This window comes from Epinephelus fuscoguttatus, linkage group LG19 (genome assembly GCF_011397635.1).
Source record: "Epinephelus fuscoguttatus linkage group LG19, E.fuscoguttatus.final_Chr_v1".
NCBI lineage: Eukaryota > Metazoa > Chordata > Actinopteri > Perciformes > Serranidae > Epinephelus > Epinephelus fuscoguttatus.
Window position 1 is genome coordinate 1,728,653 of NC_064770.1, and position 20,876 is coordinate 1,749,528.

Genomic DNA, 20,876 nt, shown 5'->3' on the forward strand with positions numbered 1-20,876 from the left:
TCACTGAAGGCATCAAAACTATGAATGAACACATGTGGAGTTATGTACTTAACAAAAAAAGGTGAAATAACTGAAAACATGTTTTATATTCTAGTTTCTTCAAAATAGCCACCCTTTGCTCTGATTACTGCTTTGCACACTCTTGGCATTCTCTCCATGAGCTTCAAGAGGTAGTCACCTGAAATGGTTTCCACTTCACAGGTGTGCCTTATCAGGGTTAATTAGTGGAATTTCTTGCTTTATCAATGGGGTTGGGACCATCAGTTGTGTTGTGCAGAAGTCAGGTTAATACACAGCCGACAGCCCTATTGGACAACTGTTAAAATTCATATTAAGGCAAGAACCAATCAGCTAACTAAAGAAAAACGAGTGGCCATCATTACTTTAAGAAATGAAGGTCAGTCAGTCCGGAAAATTGCAAAAACTTTAAATGTGTCCCCAAGTGGAGTCGCAAAAACCATCAAGCGCTACAACGAAACTGGCACACATGAGGACCGACCCAGGAAAGGAAGACCAAGAGTCACCTCTGCTTCTGAGGATAAGTTCATCCGAGTCACCAGCCTCAGAAATCGCAAGTTAACAGCAGCTCAGATCAGAGACCAGATGAATGCCACACAGAGTTCTAGCAGCAGACCCATCTCAGAACAACTGTTAAGAGGAGACTGCGCGAATCAGGCCTTCATGGTCAAATAGCTGCTAGGAAACCACTGCTAAGGAGAGGCAACAAGCAGAAGAGATTTGTTTGGGCCAAGAAACACAAGGAATGGACATTAGACCAGTGGAAATCTGTGCTTTGGTCTGATGAGTCAAAATTTGAGATCTTTGGTTCCAACCGCCGTGTCTTTGTGAGACGCAGAAAAGGTGAACGGATGGATTCCACATGCCTGGTTCCCACTGTGAAGCATGGAGGAGGAGGTGTGATGGTGTGGGGGTGTTTTGCTGGTGACACTGTTGGGGATTTATTCAAAATTGAAGGCACACTGAACCAGCATGGCTACCACAGCATCCTGCAGCGACATGCCATCCCATCCGGTTTGCGTTTAGTTGGACGATCATTTATTTTTCAACAGGACAATGACCCCAAACACACCTCCAGGCTGTGTAAGGGCTATTTGACCAAGAAGGAGAGTGATGGAGTGCTGCGGCAGATGACCTGGCCTCCACAGTCACCGGACCTGAACCCAATCGAGATGGTTTGGGGTGAGCTGGACTGCAGAGTGAAGGCAAAGGGGCCAACAAGTGCTAAACACCTCTGGGAACTCCTTCAAGACTGTTGGAAAACCATTTCAGGTGACTACCTCTTGAAGCTCATGGAGAGAATGCCAAGAGTGTGCAAAGCAGTAATCAGAGCAAAGGGTGGCTATTTTGAAGGAACTAGAATATAAAACATGTTTTCAGTTATTTCACCTTTTTTTGTTAAGTACATAACTCCACATGTGTTCATTCATAGTTTTGATGCCTTCAGTGAGAATCTACATTGTAAATAGTCATGAAAATAAAGAAAACGCATTGAATGAGAAGGTGTGTCCAAACTTTTGGCCTGTACTGTATGTCATATAAGTTGATGAACAGTGCCTACCAGGGCAGCACCACCAAAAGTTCAACTAGTGCTGCTGTCATATTCACATATGTCATATAAGTTGATGAACAGTGCCTACCAGGGCAGCACCACCAAGACAACTGTCCCTTGCCTACAGTCAAGTATAGTGGTGGCAGCATCATGGTTTGGGGCTGCATGAGTGCTGCTGCCACCACTATACTTGACTGTAGGCAAGGGACAGTTGTCTTGGTGCTCTTTTGGCATGTGTGGCACCTTGGTGAAGAGCACTATGACAACTGTCCCTTACCTACAGTCAAGTATAGTGGTGGCAGCATCATGGTTTGGGGCTGCATGAGTGCTGCCGGCTCTGGGGAGCTCGATTCATTTAGGGAAACATGAATTCCAAGCAGAGCATGATCGCCCCTCTTCAGAAACTGAGCTGCAATGCCGTTTTCCAACATGATAATGACTCAAAACACACCTAGTAGATGACAACTGCCTTGCTGAGGAAGCTGAAGGTGAAGGTGATGGACTGGCCAAGTATGTATCCAGCCCTAAACTCACCTGTGCACCTGTGGGGCATCCTCAAGATGAAGGTGGGGTAGTGCAAGGTGTCTTCACATTCATCTGCTCCATGATGTCATCATGGAGGAGTGGGAGAGGATTCCTGAAGCAACCTGTGAGCTCTGGTGAATTCCATGCCCAAAAGGGTTAAGGCAGTGCTAGATAATAATGGTTGGCACACAAAATATTGACACTTTAGGCCCAATTTGGACATGTTCACTGTGGGGTGTACTCACTTATGTTGTCAGCTGTTTAGATGTTGATGGCTGTGTTTTGAGTAATTTTCAGAGGAAGGTAAATCTATACTACTATACAAGCTGTACACTGACTACTTTAAGTTATATGAAAGTGTCATTTCTATAGTGTTGTCCCATGAAAAGACATAATGAAATATTTGCAAAAATGGGAGGGGTGTACTCACTTATGTGAGATACTGTACATTTACAATCCATCCACAGTTAGCTTGTTTACTGTATTAGATGAATGTCACTCTCGCACTGAAACATCAGCTGAACCCTGTTTTATCTTTAAACCTTTATATTGAAAAAAAAATAAATAAATAAAAAAATACAGCCCTGGTTATGGTGTGATTTGCCGTGCCCGCCCTATTGACTTCAACAGAAGTAGCACCAAATTCTGGCTCCAATGCCAAATTCATATGATACGCTACTGGAAACCCTGTATGTGTGAATGCAGTGGTGTGTGATGAGATGTCATGATCAGGATAATGTAGCAGATAGACTGCAACTGGAGTGATTTTTCATTTTCTTGAAAACTTCTAAGTTTTCCTGCTTTTGTTTTACCTCCCTCCAGTACTGCTGAACATTAAACATTAAAACATTAACATTAAAGCTACTGTGAGCTTTTACCTGGCAGCGCAGCTTAAGCTGGTGGCTGACACCAGCCAAACCCTCAAGGGTCTTCACCTTGGCCAAGTCTTCTCTCAGGTCCTGGTGGATCTGTAGCCTACATACATATACACACACACACACACACACACACACACACACACACACACACACACACACACACACACGGAAGGTGTGAGAGAGAGAAACACAGACAGGTGGAGACAGATCAACATTTCCTGCTACAATGTAGCACATGTGAAGACATCAGAACAAATGTTGTAAAACGAGGGAGGGAGTCTGCCAGTGTTGGCAAAAGTGTGCGAGAGGGGGAAAGTCCAGATAAAGTCCAGAGTGAGTTGTTAGTTAACTGCGAGGATCACGTCACCTACACTCATCAATAGGCTCGTTTGAGATGAACTGTGCCTCGCCTGGAAAGTGGACGAGAGCAGGCGGCTGCAGCAGGAGGTGGTGACAACAAGTTGCAGTGAAGTCGGAGGCTGAATACAAACATTCACCCATTCACCATTTGAGAAAAAAAAATGCGATGACATTCTGGATTCTTATTGGGTAACATCAAATGAGACGATGCGTACATCACCAGTGGTGGGTTTGATTCGAGCCTGGGATGAACCTGCTCTCTGCTTGTCAGGGCTGACCTCACAGACACACAGACACACAAACACAGACACACACACAAACACACACACACGGAAGGTGTGTGAGAGAGAGAGACAGAGACAGGTGGAGACAGAGCAACATTTCCTGCTAGCACATATGAAGTCGCAGTGAAGTCGGAGGCTGAATCCAAATATCCACCCTCTGCACTTGCAAAGTCTGCCAAGGCACTCAACTCAACTCAACTCAACTCAATAGAGTGAAGTCAGACAACAGCAGAGAGGCCGTGGTGCAGATGAAGGGAATATATAACTTCAAGATCACTCTAGTTGATAACAACTACGCTTGTTACTGTAAGTAAATGCGATGCGAAACCTCTGCCAGCCAAGCCAATACTTTATCGATACATGTGATCAGCATGTAGAAAACCATATTTCAACCCGCTCTGTCTTGAAATATGATTCTCTCATTCACCACTATGATTTACAATCGCGGTCGACACAAGCACATGGCGATCGCGAGGCTAACAGCAAAGTGTTAAAGACAAACTAAAATGAAAGCTGTCTGTATGTAGGCTAATACTTTATCTGAACATGTACCTGAGGCAGCCGACCTGCAGACAGTGAGTGTCCTCAGTAGAGGAGGGACAGAGAACAGGATGAATGGCTGATACTGATGTTTGTCTTCATGCTGAAATAACGTGACTTTCTTCACTCAGTATTGTGATGTCAGGAGGAATATTTATATTCCAGTGAGATATTACTGGGTTTTAAATAGCGACTTTGTTGTTGTACACATGACTGTTGCTGCCATAGACTGTATAAAACTATCCTGTTTAACTGACCTATAAGGAAAGCATCAGGAGGTGAAGTGTGTGCATGTGTGTGTGTGGAGAGGGGAGAGGGAGATATCAGTTTGTTCTCAGTCTCCATTTGTTTTAATTATGAGATTAATTTACTGAAATACTTTACAGGCTTTCTGTAATTTATATTCATAGTTCAACCTCCATTTTACATGAATTCTCATGTAAATCAGCCTCACATGAGTTTGTCAGACCTGTCCCCTCAGCTACACAGGTTAACTAAATTGTGTCTGACTGTAAGATTAATATTGTCAGAGGAAAAAAATACAAGACAACAGCTTTCATTAAAGATAAGTCAGATATATATATCTAAATCATCAACGTGTCTCTTAGATCCCATCCCAACTAGGCTACTTAAGGAAGTCTTACCTTTAGTTAACACTCATATATTAGATATGATCAATCTATCCTTATTAACAGGCTATGTACCAGAGTCTTTTAAGGTAGCTGTAATTAAACCTCTTCTAAAAAAGCCCACCCTGGATCCAGAGGTGTTAGCCAACTATAGATCAATATCTAATCTTCCCTTTCTTTCAAAGATCCTTGAGAAAGTAGTCGCAGACCAGCTGTGTGATTTTCTCCATGATAATAATTTATTTGAGGCATTTCAGTCAGGATTTAGAGTGCATCATAGCACTGAGACAGCACTAGTTAAAATTACAAATGATCTTTTGATTGCTTCAGACAAAGGACTCGTCTCTGTATTTGTTTTATTAGATCTTAGTGCAGCATTTGACACAATTGACCATCAAATTCTGCTACAGAGACTGGAACACTTAATGGGCCTAAAAGGTTCTGCACTAAGCTGGTTTAAATCTTATTTATCCAATCGTTTTCAGTTTGTTCACGTTCATAATGAATCATCCTTACGTCCTAAAGTTTGTTTTGGAGTTCCGCAAGATTCTGTGCTCAGACCAATCCTTTTTACTCTATATATGCTTCCTTTAGGTAACATCATTAGAAATCACTCTGTACATTTCCATTGTTATGCGGATGATACACAGTTGTATTTATCGATGAAGCCAGAAGAAAGTAATCAATTAATTAAACTTCATAACTGCCTTAAAGACATAAAAACCTGGATGAGCACCAATTTCCTGATGTTAAATTCAGACAAAACTGAAGTTATTGTTCTTGGCCCCAAACAACTCAGAGACTCTTTATCTGATGACATACTTTCTCTAGATGGCATTGCTCTGGCCTCTAGCACTACCGTAAGAAACCTCGGAGTAATATTTGATCAAGATTTGTCTTTTAATTCTTTGTTATCATTAGTCATACTTCTACTGTTATTATACACATATGATTATTGTCACATACAGTACAGGCCAAAAGTTTGGACACACCTTCTCATTCAATGCGTTTTCTTTATTTTCATGACTATTTACATTGTAGATTCTCACTGAAGGCATCAAAACTATGAATGAACACATGTGGAGTTATGTACTTAACAAAAAAAGGAGAAATAACTGAAAACATGTTTTATATTCTAGTTTCTTCAAAATAGCCACCCTTTGCTCTGATTACTGCTTTGCACACTCTTGGCATTCTCTCCATGAGCTTCAAGAGGTAGTCACCTGAAATGGTTTCCACTTCACAGGTGTGCCTTATCAGGGTTAATTAGTGGAATTTCTTGCTTTATCAATGGGGTTGGGACCATCAGTTGTGTTGTGCAGAAGTCAGGTTAATACACAGCCGACAGCCCTATTGGACAACTGTTAGAATTCATATTATGGCAAGAACCAATCAGCAAACTAAAGAAAAACGAGTGGCCATCATTACTTTAAGAAATGAAGGTCAGTCAGTCCGGAAAATTGCAAAAACTTTAAATGTGTCCCCAAGTGGAGTCGCAAAAACCATCAAGCGCTACAACGAAACTGGCACACATGAGGACCGACCCAGGAAAGGAAGACCAAGAGTCACCTCTGCTTCTGAGGATAAGTTCATCCGAGTCACCAGCCTCAGAAATGGCAAGTTAACAGCAGCTCAGATCAGAGACCAGATGAATGCCACACAGAGTTCTAGCAGCAGACCCATCTCTAGAACAACTGTTAAGAGGAGACTGCGCGAATCAGGCCTTCATGGTCAAATAGCTGCTAGGAAACCACTGCTAGGAGAGGCAACAAGCAGAAGAGATTTGTTTGGGCCAAGAAACACAAGGAATGGACATTAGACCAGTGGAAATCTGTGCTTTGGTCTGATGAGTCCAAATTTGAGATCTTTGGTTCCAACCGCCGTGTCTTTGTGAGACGCAGAAAAGGTGAACGGATGGATTCCACATGCCTGGTTCCCACTGTGAAGCATGGAGGAGGAGGTGTGATGGTGTGGGGTGTTTTGCTGGTGACACTGTTGGGGATTTATTCAAAATTGAAGGCACACTGAACCAGCATGGCTACCACAGCATCCTGCAGCGACATGCCATCCCATCCGGTTTGCGTTTAGTTGGACGATCATTTATTTTTCAACAGGACAATGACCCCAAACACACCTCCAGGCTGTGTAAGGGCTATTTGACCACGAAGGAGAGTGATGGAGTGCTGCGGCAGATGACCTGGCCTCCACAGTCACCGGACCTGAACCCAATCGAGATGGTTTGGGGTGAGCTGGACCGCAGAGTGAAAGCAAAGGGGCCAACAAGTGCTAAACACCTCTGGGAACTCCTTCAAGACTGTTGGAAAACCATTTCAGGTGACTACCTCTTGAAGCTCATGGAGAGAATGCCAAGAGTGTGCAAAGCAGTAATCAGAGCAAAGGGTGGCTATTTTGAAGAAACTAGAATATAAAACATGTTTTCAGTTATTTCACCTTTTTTTGTTAAGTACATAACTCCACATGTGTTCATTCATAGTTTTGATGCCTTCAGTGAGAATCTACAATGTAAATAGTCATGAAAATAAAGAAAACGCATTGAATGAGAAGGTGTGTCCAAACTTTTGGCCTGTACTGTATGTATACTATCAGATATCAATATATACTTTCAACATATTGTACAATAGCCAGAATTATAACTATAATATTATTGCTTTCATTAATGTTGTTGTAAGCTACTGTCATTACCGTCTGTCCTGCATCTCTCTCTGTCTCTGTCTCTCTCTCTGTCTCATTGTGTCATACGGATTACTGTTATTATTATGCTGATCTGTACGACATCTATCGCACGTCTGTCCGTCCTGGAAGAGGGATCCCTCCTCAGTTGCTCTTCCTGAGGTTTCTACCGCTTTTTTCCCCTGTTAAAGGTTTTTTTGGGGGGAGTTTTTCCTTATCCGCTGCGAGGGTCCTAAGGACAGAGGGATGTTGTATGCTGTATGCTGTATACCTGTGAGGCAAACTGTGATTTGTGATATTGGGCTTTATAAATAAAATTGATTGATTGATTGATTGATTGATTTAGTCAGGGCTTCACATCTGTACAGATGTTATTTTAACAATCCTCACATCTCACTGACCACAAGTCTCTGTGATGCTAATTACTTCAATAATTGAAACAGTCCAATGTTAATATACAGTAGACTACATATAGTTTATAATAAAATTAAAATGACAAAAAAGTGAATAATTGCATTGCAATATGATTTAAGGTGTGCCCCTAAATTTTCTGCTTGTGCTCCTAAAAGTTTCAGTTAGGGACTACAATGCTCCCACGAAACAAGTTAAGTCTGGAGCCCTGTATACAGCACACCTATGATACACACGTCATGCCAATGAAACCTGCTGAATTGAATTTAACTGAAATGAACTGAACTGAGAGAGGGGAAATATAATTGGAAAGAAATTCATGTTTTAAGCATTCAAGGATGAGGACTGCCTTATCTTTCTTTGACTAATAGCATAGAGACAGTTATCTTTTATTGCAGGTGTAAGGTATATGCATCAAACCCAGCCAAAGAGACATACGTGTGATGCCAGAGCTTGAAGAGGTGGGCTCGCACATAGGATAGAGTGCAGGGGGGATGCTGCTTCACCACCTCAAGATATTCCTCAGCCATCTCCCACACCGGGGGGCTGCGTCCTTCAAACAGTGCTGGATTGTGAAGGTTCCCCTCTACAAATAATAGAGATGAACACTGAAATGAGTTTTGAAACAGTCCATACCCTGAGTATTAATGTACATTACATATTATCCATTAATACCACTGAAATAGCAAAAACAGTTTGTAATGAGCCATTGTAAGCCTGCATCATTAACCTGCACTCATTACTCCCTGCACTCCTGTCTCCTGAATGCAGCGCTCCACATCACTCAGGTGCTGAATGTTGCCATTTGCAAACACTGGAATACTGACTGCCTTCCTGCAGCAAAAACACACCAAACAGTTACTGAACATACCTTGTTTTCAAACATCAAGAACTGCCAGTCATGTGGTTATAACCTAAAGTAGGGGTGGCCAAGACAGTTGCATGCAAAAGTTTGGGCACCTCCAAATTTAATTTATTGTAAATAGCTAAGCCAGTGAAAGATGACCAAAAGGTAAAAAGTTAAAGATGACACAATTCTTCAATTTTTCTTTTAATATATATTTTTTTAATTTCAATCTTTCACAGTTTCAAAAAAGGATAAGGGCCTGAAGCAAAAGTTTGGGCACCCTGCATGGTCAGTACTTAGTAAAGCCCCCTTTGGCAAGTATCACAGCTTCTAAATGCTTTTTGTAATCAGCTAAGGCTGCCTTTACACTACCATGTCTTGATGCCCAATTCCGATTTGTTGCCTATATCCGATTTTTCCTGACTGCTGTTTACATGTTCTATTCACCTTATTTTTCACGGAGACACGGAGGCAAAACAGAACGCAGCCAGCTTCCGTTTTTTTGTGCGACACTTCCGATCCAGCACTCTTGACCACTGTGTAAATGTCCCACGGTATTTGCTACACTGACATTACTGCGCGCATGGAAATGTTTACATTACTGAAAGCAATTTTAAGGACTAACTTTAAATATTTGAAGTTAATCGTTAATAAATCACCTGGAAAGCTGGCGCTGCTCCACATAATTTAAAAGGTAACTTAGCCTACACAGAGCTGTGGAAATGTCCATGCAGCTGCAGACGGGTGCAGCTGGATAACTGATAGGTACATGCTGATTCGGGTGCTATCAGAGCCGATCCGCGCATCACTATGGCTTAATAATCAACTCAGTCAATAAAAACAACCCGTCCTGCGTTAGGAGTGTATGTCGCTGACAGAAAAAAAGAAAGAAAAATAAAAAAAGATAGAAAAGCGGGGCACTGGTGGCTTAGTGGTAGGGCAGGCGCCCCATGTACAAGGCTGTTGCCGCAGCGGCCCGGGTTCGACTCCAGCCTGTGGCCCTTTGCTGCATGTCACTCCCTCTGTCTCTCTCTCCCCCTTTCACGCTTGTCTGTCCTATCCATTAAAGGCTAAAAAGCCCCAAAAAAATATGTTTAAAAAAGAAAAGCAGTGTACACCTCACATATTTATTTCTTACAGTTGCACACACCTTTGGCTGGCATGAGGAAGCGCAGTCTGTGTGTTGAGGGTGCGAGCAGCTGATTGGGTTCTGCAGGTTCTCTGCTGGTACACTGGAGAGGGGGATCAAGCAGTTTGTCTCACTTGGGATAGATTGTGCTTTTTTGGTTCATAGTTTTTGATTAACATGCGATTTATTCGGCTTTCCTTCCTTTCCCTCGCTCATGAACACGTCATCAAAATGCGCTGTCGTCGCATTATTCATAATGACGTGGATTGTCAAGAAATATCCGATCTGTCTGTTTAGATTACAGAGCTATTGACAGATATCTGATTCATATCCGATATATTTCCACATATGAAGGAGGTCTGAATCTGATCTGACAATATCCGATATCATGCGTTTTTTTGTCCCTGTTCACACATTCATGTTACAGATGCGATCTGTGCCGCTTGAGAGGAACAAAGTCAGAACTGGGTCACTTGAACCATGTAGTGTAAAGTAGGCTTTAGAGTCTTTCAGTTCTTGTTTGGGGGATTTTCACCCATCCTTCCTGCAAAAGGCTTCTAGTTCTGTGAGATTCTTGGGCCACTTTGCGCTGCTCTTTTGAGGTCTATAATGAAGTTAAGGTCAGGGGACTGTGAGGGCTATGGAAAAAACCTTCAGCTTGTGCCTCTTGAGGTAGTCCATTGTGGATTTCGAGTTTAGGATCATTGTCCTGCTGCAGAAGCCATCCTCTCTTCATCTTCAGCTTTTATTAGAGATGGTGTGATATCTGCTTCCAGAATTTGCTGGAAATTTGCTGCAGCACAAGCTCAAAGCATGATCGATCCACACACGTGTTTAACAGTTGGACGGGTGTTTTTTTCATTAAATTCTGCATCCTTTTTTTGCAAACATCCCTTTGCTCATTGCGTCCAAAAAGTACTATTTAACTTCATTAGTCCACAGGACTTGTTTCCAAAGAGTCTCAGACTTTTTTAAATGTTCTTTTGCAAACTTGTGATGGTGAGTTTTGTGGTAAGGACAATGGAAAGGTCTTCTTCTGATGACTTTTCCATGAAGGTCAAATTTGTACAGATGCCGCTGCACAGTAGAACAGTGCACCACCACTTCAGACTCTGATAAATCTTTCTGCAGGTCTTTTCAAACAGGAAGTTGGATTTGCCTTTCTAACAATTCCACAGGCAGCTCTCTCAGAAAGTTTGAGTGGTTTTCCAGACCTCAACGTGCTAACTGCTAACAGCAACTGTTGACCAGAAGCTTCAAGGTCATGGTAAAAACATCAACACTCCCTGCCTGAGACGAGCCTAATGGTTCAAAATAAGTGTGGTTCCGCTTTGATTTATTTAATTATACGTTGTATACTTTTTTTTAGCTACCTAATATACTGTATTTAACATTATTGTAAGAGAATTTTATTTATCTTTATTATAACAGCACTTTGTCTTTATTTTGACAGTGGCCATTAAATTTTATTGTAACTGTAGACCATTTAATAATTTTGTATGTTAGTCTACAGTACTTTACAGGATATTTCATATCATGATAAATATTGTGCATTGCAATTTAGCTTTAAAATAGATTAAATACAGTACATGTGAAGTGGGGTGGTAGCTCACCGTACGGCCCTGATGTGCGCCCAGTTAGCAACACCTGTCATGGCTCCTTTCTGGTCTTTGGTTCTGCCATGCACTGTCAGCAGCTGGAAAGATATTTGACAAAGACAAACTTAGGGCTTTTTAACACCTTTCTATTGCTTCTTGAAACTGCATTAAAGGCAGATTTTAAAGATAAATATAAGTAAACATGGCGGCACGGTGGTTTAGTGGTTAGCACTGTTGCCTCAAAGCAGGAGGGTTCCTGGTTTGAACCCAGGAGGGAGCCCTTCTGTGTGTGTCAGCATGGGTTTTCTTCGAGTACTCATGTATTCCTCCCACAGTCCAAAGACAAGCAGGTTGGGGATAAATTGACCGTAGGGGGAATGTGAGTGTGAATGGTTGTCTATCTCAATGTGTTAGCCCTGCGAAAGTCTGGCAACCTGTCCTGTGTACCCTCTCTCGTCCAATGTCAGCTGCAATAAGCTTCAGCCCCCACACAACCCTCTAGAGGATAAGCGGTTACAGAAATGAATGAATGAATATAAGTAAACATTCTGAACATTAAAATAAGATCCATATCAGTTAATCAATCTCTGTTTGATTAAATATTGATCACACCTGACACCCAGCTCTCTCCAGCATCTGAGCATAGCAGACTGTCTTTTCCACCTCCTCGAACACACGGATCTTGCATGTGATGGGCACTGAGAGCTTTTCATTGGCTAACCTGACTGTAAAATAAGAGGGAAATGATGGGTGACTGTGGTGATTTGTGCTCAAGTGGCATTACACTGGTGCAAGAAATTGGATCTTCTCTAGAAATTACATTTTGACAGAGATCAGAGTCCTACAATGAGTTAAATACAGACCTACCCATTTTCTCTAACAGCTCCCACTCGTCTTGTAGGAAAACTCCATAGTGCCCTTAGGAACAAACATCAAGACAGGTTAGTTCTGATCTCACAGCAAGGTTGTTATCAGTAGCCCTTTTTACACAGAGATCACACTATAGGGCCACTATTAAGTCCCTACTTTATGTTGCTTTTTGCATTTTTACATAGAACCAAACAACTGCGGCATTGGTGAGTGATTTTAGACAGCATGCCGACATCCCAGAAGCAAAAGAGGCATGACATGTGACACAATAGTGTCAGCCTCTAGCATGTAGCATCGGGACGGCTCAGACCAGGGTCCGACAACAACATACCCGTGCTCCATTGACTCTAATGAAGTTATTTCAGATTTCCTTCATTTTCAGGCTGGTTTTGTGGATTTGGAGCTAAATGTTGTGCCTGGGGCACATCATGTATTAATGATAGTCATTACCTGGAGAGGTAGGAAAGAGATTTACGTTTCTTGCCTGTTTCAAAACCAAAATCAAACCCTGAAAAGTGTAGGGTTAGCTCACGTTAGCTACTGAAGATATAGCCTGCTGAATGTATACACATGCTGCTTTTGCTTTTGCTTTTGAATGATTATAAAAGTGAAACAAAGACTGACCCTGCTGTAGAGGAACCAGTGAAGGGAAGCAGGGAAACTTTGCTGATATTCAACCAGCTGTGTGTCATCGCATTGTGCACAGATGAATGTTGTTTGACTTCCCCCGGAGATCCCTGCTTGTCCGGCGGCGGAGGTCCGGTTGCTGGCAGCAGCATGGGGGCGAAGCCAAACACCGTTCATCTGCACACACTGTGATGTCACACAGCTGGTTCAATATCGGTGAAGTTTGCCTTTATATTCATTGTCTTGTGTGGCGATTAGCAGTGATGTGGTGGCTCACTTTAACACTTTAGTGCTTCTAACTATCTTTGTCTTTTTAACCTGTTGTTGCTGCTGAGTCAGTTTGACATCCTCGATGTATCCTTCAAACACAGACTGTAGACCCCTCTGTCTGCTTCTCTCTGGAATCACTGTTTCAGTTTTCCAAAAATATGATAATATTTTTTCAGGGAGTGCAGTTAGTTACAGTGTGGGCTCCATGCTTACTCTGACAGCTTCGCTTTTGCTTAGCAAAGGGTCAATTTGTGGACATTTTCTGCTGCTGTTCTTCTTCTTTAAGTGCTATCAGCTACTTTTTAAATGTCCAACGATGGGTCACACACTTAACACGTACTTAAAACATCACAACCTAGCCTCACATGATCCAGCCACCGTCAGCCCATCAACCAGCAGTTGCCGATATATTCTGCAGTTGTGTGTGTGGCGGAGAAAAAAACAAGGAGGGGGGATGTTGCATTCATGTGATGTCGGAAAGAATCGAAAAATGACTTTCAGAATGGGATAATTCACATGAACGCCACCTCATGTCAGAAAAACAACTCGGCAACTTGGATCTCCCGACACCACATGAATGCAGCAAAAAAAATGCAGCGTGCTTTGCGAGCCCACTCATGTCCAACATGGCACGGAAATATCTGTGCATACTGGCGACAAGCACGCCATCAGAGAGGGTGTTTAGCACAGCTGGTAACATTGACTGTGTTTACAAGGTCTTTAGTATCCCGGTTTTGATTGGGTTTTTTAAGTATCCCGTTTTTGTGTTTGTGCATGTAAACACCATATCCCGAATTCAGAAACCGGGTTATGCCCTTTTCCCGGTTTCAAGAAACCCGGTTTTGCCACCTGGAGTACTCCGATAGAAGCCGGGATACTGGAGCATGTATACGCCTTATCCTGGTTTCATGAATGGTTCAACTACGTCACACAGCCGGCTGAAGGATGCCCTACTCATTCTGAAGTTTTCTCTCTACTCTGAATCTGTAAACTCCATGAGAACGATCCTATCCCACCAGTCACGGCTACGTATTTTCATCCACTGTTGCCTTGTACTGCGTGGTGGCAGTGACAGCCGAATACTAGAGCTTGAGATTCTCTGCGCGCCCGGCCTAATAATGTCAAAATATTATTTACAGACTGATTTAACAGACGATCACTGCTGCCACGATCGCTGGAAAGTCTGGGCGAGAGGCTTCCACAGAGGAGCGCCCAGTTTGCACCAGCTTTAAACACGTTATTTACTTCACTCAAACTGCGTGTGGCTATTAGCGCTGGTGTTAGTGAATTAGACCTTGTTTATCAGTGAGAATCATTTGCATAGAAATGTCCAATTTTTTTTTTTTACAATATTTATTCACAGCCCTTCACCACCTGGATCCTAAAATAAACACCTGTTTTATTACATAATCATGCTTCCATGTTGCGCCATTCATTAAGATCCTATGTTTCTGTCATTCAAATAACAAGACTTGTGGTTTAATACTCTTAATTATAACAGCCAACTTATTGAAAAATGTCAGGTTTAAATCGGGCTCGGGTCCATAATTACAGTTAATTGGACGGGCCGGGCCGGTCCCGGACATAACGTGCACAACGTGCATAACGGGCTGGATTTTTTGGGCCCGAAGCTCTACCAAATACCTATCAAAGTTGGTGACGTATTCAATATTTGTTGTCGCTCTCTCCTCCCATTGCTGAAGATGAAGTGGATGAGCCATAGCTGTAATGCGACGTGAGTATTTACTAACGCTAAGCCCGCTAGAAGCCACAGAGGTGTCATTTTTGTCTTACTTCTAAATATAATAAATATATCACATTTCCCGCTCAATCTGTTGTAAACAAAAGACGTAAAAGATGTAACACACGCCTGCGCAGATAGGATGCAGTGATCAGAAAACGGGTTACTGGTATTTATCATGTATACAGGGATATGAATAACTGGGTTTCTCTGTGTTCCATGTAAACATCATATCCCAGATATGCTCAAAACCGGGATAAGCCTCAAAACCGGGATACTAAAGACCTTGTAAACACAGTCATTGTTAACCATATGCGCACTTTGCTTAAGCCAGATAAGGTTAACATGCTCGTTTTCCTCTCCAAAAACATGTAAAACACTGTGTTTTTGAGTTAAAGACAGCGCAAAGGACTTTATTATTTTATGTGATTTTTGCACTTTATTTTTCCATTGTTCTTCGTTTAGCCTATATTTATTATTATTTGTATTTATTTATTCAAGCAATAAGCCTAAGAGAGGCTTTTAGAACAGCTATAACAGCTGTTCTAAAAGCAGTTTTTTTTGCCACGTCCGCAACAGCATTATTATAAAGACAGCGCAAAGGGAGTGGACATCATTATTTTATGTGATTGTGTGATTTTTGCACTTTATTTTTCCAATGTCCTTCGTTTATATTTACTTATTTGTTATCATAGGCTACTGTTAGTGTGTAACTTTTGTGGACCGACCAACTGTTTATTCTGTTTGAATAAATTTACCTGCGCCTTATCGTCTGACTGTGGTCTTTAATGTCAAAATTACTGAATTGAAATTTTACTGAAACATACAGCCTATAGGCTATACTCTTACTCATTAAAAAAAAAAAAATCACCTTGAGATCTTTGCTGAGTAATAAGCTGTGAAGACGGGCTGAAGACGACTGTCCGACACCATTTTAAAAAGAATCTGACGACTGCAGAAGGACGCATTCACTCACAGCCTCTAAATCAGCAAACAGGTGGGAGATAGGGATAACATACCTGTCCTACTATAACGATCGGGGTGCACAACTGCACATCTTTTTTGATGTAGTTCTCAAATATGGTTTATGAATTAACGTTATGGCTGGGTTCCACCGGCTGCAAATGTAAGCATCACGTCAAGCGTCTTGTTTACCATTTGCTGAGCCATGATAGTTTCAGCATTTTCCAGTTATTACATATATTTGAGTTATCTACAAGTTTACTGTACTGTTTGTCATCTACTCGCTTTCAAATGTCTGCCACGGACATTTACACAATGTCACAGATAAACATGGGTAAATGCATGAAAAAAAATCATCACATATCACCTCTGATAATGGTTTATTCATTTAAAAACACATTGTCCTCGTTTAGCACACTATTTCATATAGTTTTTATCTGCTGGAGGGTCGCGTAGGGGAGCGTAGCATGACAAAAATAGAAGAGCATCCTAAAATATAGAGTTGTAGTGCGGCAGACGGGGGTGGTCGCGCCGCTCCCGTTGCCGGTGGAGCCGCTGTAATTGATTAACAGGGGGGCGAGCTGCTACAGGACTCGCGCTGCAGACGTGTCGCGCCACTGACGTGCCCGGTGGACCCCGGCTGTAACTTTCAGCTCCGCCATCACTGACGTGTTTTGTGAAAGACTCGTCGGAAATCAGTGTTAAGCTGCCAGTTCCAATACTCACACACTTTGATTTGTGCTCTACATAGTAATTATGGACTATATGTACCGAGTTAAATTTTGTGGAGACAGACCATTAATTTAGCAAAATAAAATGACAAAAATCGCCAAAAAAATCGCCAAAAATGAAACCAACCGTGATGGACTCAGCCGATGGGCGATTGGCGATATATTCGTCCAATCGCCCAAGCCTAGTGGCATAAAGGTGTGAAATTCCCGCCTTGAAGAGGCTGTCTAAAAGGGGCTAGTGTATTCCTGATACAACCACTGGGCATCACGTAAGTCAGAATTTGGGGCTTAATTCCTGTCAGAAGTGTGTGTACCTCTCTTAGCGATCATTTGTGGACAGCCCAGGTTGAGGTCAATGGCATCGCAGTAGTCCTGGGCCAACAGGGCCGCCTGAAGGAATACCTCTGGATCATTGGCACAAAACTGACACAGAGGGAATGCAACACTGTGATTTACTGGAATTATATGAGGAACAATGTTTTGTAAGAACAAATACATAAAGCACCTGGTGACCAACCCGTGGCGACTGCACAGGAAAATCAACATGCCTGGAAATGTTCCAGTCTACCATCATTACCAACATGTAGATGACCTCACCTGTGTGATGAGAGGTCTGTCCTCTTCACACACCTCATTGTAGAGGTTTTCTCTCCTGTAGTTGGCATCGCGAACAAACACCTGGGCATGCAGCATGGGGGTGTAGCAGAGCTGAGCACCATGTCGGCGACTCAGCAGGCGCCAAGCCAGCTCGCTCTGGTCCACCATGGGTGCCACCACAAAGCGTGCTCCTTTCAGGGTCTTCTTCCAGAACTCAAAGCCCTGGAGCTTGGCCATTAAAGTTGTTTTCACTAGACCAGGAAGGACAACAATTAATTAAAAACCCTGCGAATAAACTGGTAAACACAACGGAGAGTGGACAAATTAAGAGAGTTACTCTATGAAACGAAGGGGGAAAGACGTTCAGATTTTGATGTAGCACCCAATAGTAGTGATGTTACCTCTGATACTGAAGTCCTGAGGCCTGTGTCGAGCAAAGTGGCCGTGTCCAAATGAAGCCTGTGTAAAGGCCCATATCGTTTTTCAGAATATCACATGACCAAAGACAAATGAGGGTCTGTTTCTCTGAAATCACGACTGCCTCGTTGTGGGACTCGAGTTGCTTAAAAAGGCATGGGAAATACAGTATCACCTCAGATCAGTGTTCTGATCTGAGGTGATACTGAAGACTGTTACGTGCAGAGGATTGAGTGACAGGCTGACAGCACATCTGAGAAAATGGAGCCACCAAAGGTAGATTTTCCAAAGGTAAAATCTAACATACATCGTCTGGACGATAGAAAATGTATTCCGTCTAATATGCACGCACACTAGTACGCGCTTTACGGCAACATTTTACGTCATGACGCTTTACGTTCTTCCACACGGCATGCGCAGGCGCAGGCACAGGCACAGGCATGCAACACGGCTGAGCACGCTGCTTAGCAGAAACAAACATGGAGGAAGACGAAAATGGACATGACACAGAACGGGGTAATTCCCAGAGACAACAAGGTGACAACGAGGACCAGCCAACACAACAGGACGAGGAGCTTGTACATAAAAAAGGGGCTACTTCAATCGTGTGGATGTGGTTCAGATTTAAAAAGACAGACACGGACCAGAAAACCATAGTTTGTAAAGTATGCTGCAGCCCGGTCCCAACAACGTACTCAAACACTCCCAACCTATTTTATCACCTACGCAAGAATCACAAGAAAGAGAACCGAGAGAGTCAACATTTGAAAGCTGCAAAAGCACAGTCGAGTAACGTTGACGATATTACAAAAAAACCAAAGACTCAGACGTTACAAGAGGCTTTTACCCGTGGCACACCATACAGCAAAGACTCCCGAAGATGGAAGCAGATAACTACTGCTGTTGCAACACACATCTGGAAAGATAAGGCTCCAATTTACACGGTCGAAAAACGGGGGTTTTGTGAGTTGGTGCACACTCGATCCAAGATACAGAATGCCAAGCTGAAAACAAGCTAACTCTAAATCGATGTAAACAATATGTATAAATTTCAGTACCTTGTAGCCTATGGAAATATATTAGTTATAGTAACAGCCATGAATGGTGAAATCATCCTGCAATTGAGTTTCTGAACATTTAAAATCTAAAAATACAGAATATTCCACCTGACTTTGTAGTCATGATTTTTACCATCCTCTGTGCACCTCTATACAAAACAATAAAATATAATCTATAAATTTACATTTTGGTAGAAAAGATACCTATAATAAATAAATAAGTATAAATAAATAAGTATAAATATAAATATAACAATGAGCATGAGTAAACAGCATTGCTCACAAACATATAGGAAAGAGTGGGAAAGCCAGGCCAATTTTGCCGGATGGCTGAAACCTGTTGCAGGCTCCGACGGTAAAGCCCTCTGTCGTTGTTGTAACATTGAGCTGGTGGCCGAAATGACAGTTTTAAAAAACCACAGCAAGTCTAAAAGACATAAGGAAAAAGAAAAAAAAATCTAGTGGCAACACTAGGGCTGTATATCTTCTTGGATTTCACGATATGATACGATACACAGGTCAAGATACGATATGCATCACGATACACAGGTCACAATACGATATGATTCGATGCGCATCGCGATACACACACATCATTTACTGTAAGATTTTAAGTGTTCAAGATTAGACTGAAAAGTGAATGGTTCAGTTACACTATATAGATAAACTCAAACTCAGTAACAGGAAATTGAAATTGAATCAAAGACGTGGGTAAAAAAATATGAATTTATTGTTGAAACAGTGCATTAAAGGCATACGTGCATAAATGCTTTTCACAAAACATGACAGGTTTTTTTTGTTTGCAGCCTACAGCTGACAATGTTGACTTGAAATGCTGCATTTGTATACTACTACTGTACTGTAGTAGGCTAACCTAGCCTGTATGAGTCACGGTCTGTCACTAACTGAAAAGTGAAAACTAGCATTTGTTGAAACGAGCCAAGACCAAGTGCATCAAGAGATCAAGATCAAGAAAATAAGAGATCAAGAAAATAAAGTGCATACCTCTCAGTAGTAATTTCAAGCACACACTGAGGTAGTTAACGTCACACGGACCTGTGACCACTTAAAGTGAGAATATTAAACATACAACACAACGAACAAATGAAAATAACCCTCCTGTTGTCCTCCCAGATCAAATTGACCCCTTCCTTCGTTCTTCCCCTCCGTCCCTCCTTGATGCACCGGCACTTGATGCAGTGGTTTGTATCCAGAGACATTTCAGGTATGAACTGAGCTATTGAGTATCTTTAAGCAATGAAAGTTATTATTAATTTATTTTTACTTGTAGGTTAGATTATGCTACAGTGATTTGTTTTCCACTACAGAGCTCTACAGTGCGGGCATTTTACTGGCATTTGCGACTTAAAATAGTTTTGTGCGCGCAAAATAAATCATTCAGCACGCTGTGCAAATACAGATTTCAATCAGCAGCAGAAACTAAAGGCAAATCCTGTCGGTTGTGGGTTGAACGGGGGTCACAGACACAGACGGGAATGTATTCCTGTTCAATACAGCGAAGGCTCATAGTGCTGCGCAGCGCAAGAACGGCTTACCGGCGACAGAGAAGTCCAACTCCAGATCCAATAATGTCCTCTTCTTGGCATCATGACTGCCCAAAAGTACCTGAACAGCCGAACTGTGGCGGTACACAGGTATGTGACGTGTCAGAGGAGAAACGAGCTGTTCACATTTCTCTCTCTGTGGCAGGTAATGGTTCACAAACCTCACTGCACTTTAGGGACTGTTCGTTACTTATGAAGGGACTGTCAGGGGAGGAGGGTGGCTGGTTGATTTTATTTCATTTATTTATTTTATTTTGATCCCCCCTATGTTAATCACTTATTGATGCCATTTTTGAAGTATGAATAAGTCAATAAGTAATTTATTCCATTGAAACATCATTGATGTATTATAGAAAAGTGATTTATCTTTTTATAAATGACAAAAGGCACATCTGCCTCATTTTTGCTGTCATGATACTACTCCGAACCATGATACTTTCACTGGTATCATACCGTGGGTCCCAATTTTGGTACCGTGACAACACTACTACATAGTAGTGTCTACTTGATTTGTATCTGTGCTGTTCAGATTAATATGACAGGTACTTTTTTTTTTTTGATAGTGTATATTGCAC

General features: G+C 42.0%; 1 protein-coding gene across 2 annotated transcripts in view; it reads right to left on the minus strand.

Annotated features, from left to right (window-relative positions):
• dus1l (dihydrouridine synthase 1-like (S. cerevisiae)) overlaps positions 1-20,876 on the minus strand; it is a 51,810-nt gene that overhangs the window by 16,321 nt on the left and 14,613 nt on the right. For both annotated transcript variants that reach the window (XR_007447794.1, XM_049560242.1), the window contains exons 2-9: positions 17,262-17,512; positions 16,979-17,087; positions 12,330-12,380; positions 12,075-12,187; positions 11,478-11,560; positions 8,619-8,722; positions 8,327-8,474; positions 2,974-3,070 (exon numbers count right to left, since the gene is read on the minus strand). Coding sequence is in view for 1 of the 2 variants with exons in the window: in XM_049560242.1 (XP_049416199.1) it covers positions 2,974-3,070; positions 8,327-8,474; positions 8,619-8,722; positions 11,478-11,560; positions 12,075-12,187; positions 12,330-12,380; positions 16,979-17,087; positions 17,262-17,498 (942 nt within the window). In the remaining variant the exon portion in view is untranslated. The remainder of the gene's footprint in view (positions 1-2,973; positions 3,071-8,326; positions 8,475-8,618; positions 8,723-11,477; positions 11,561-12,074; positions 12,188-12,329; positions 12,381-16,978; positions 17,088-17,261; positions 17,513-20,876) is intronic.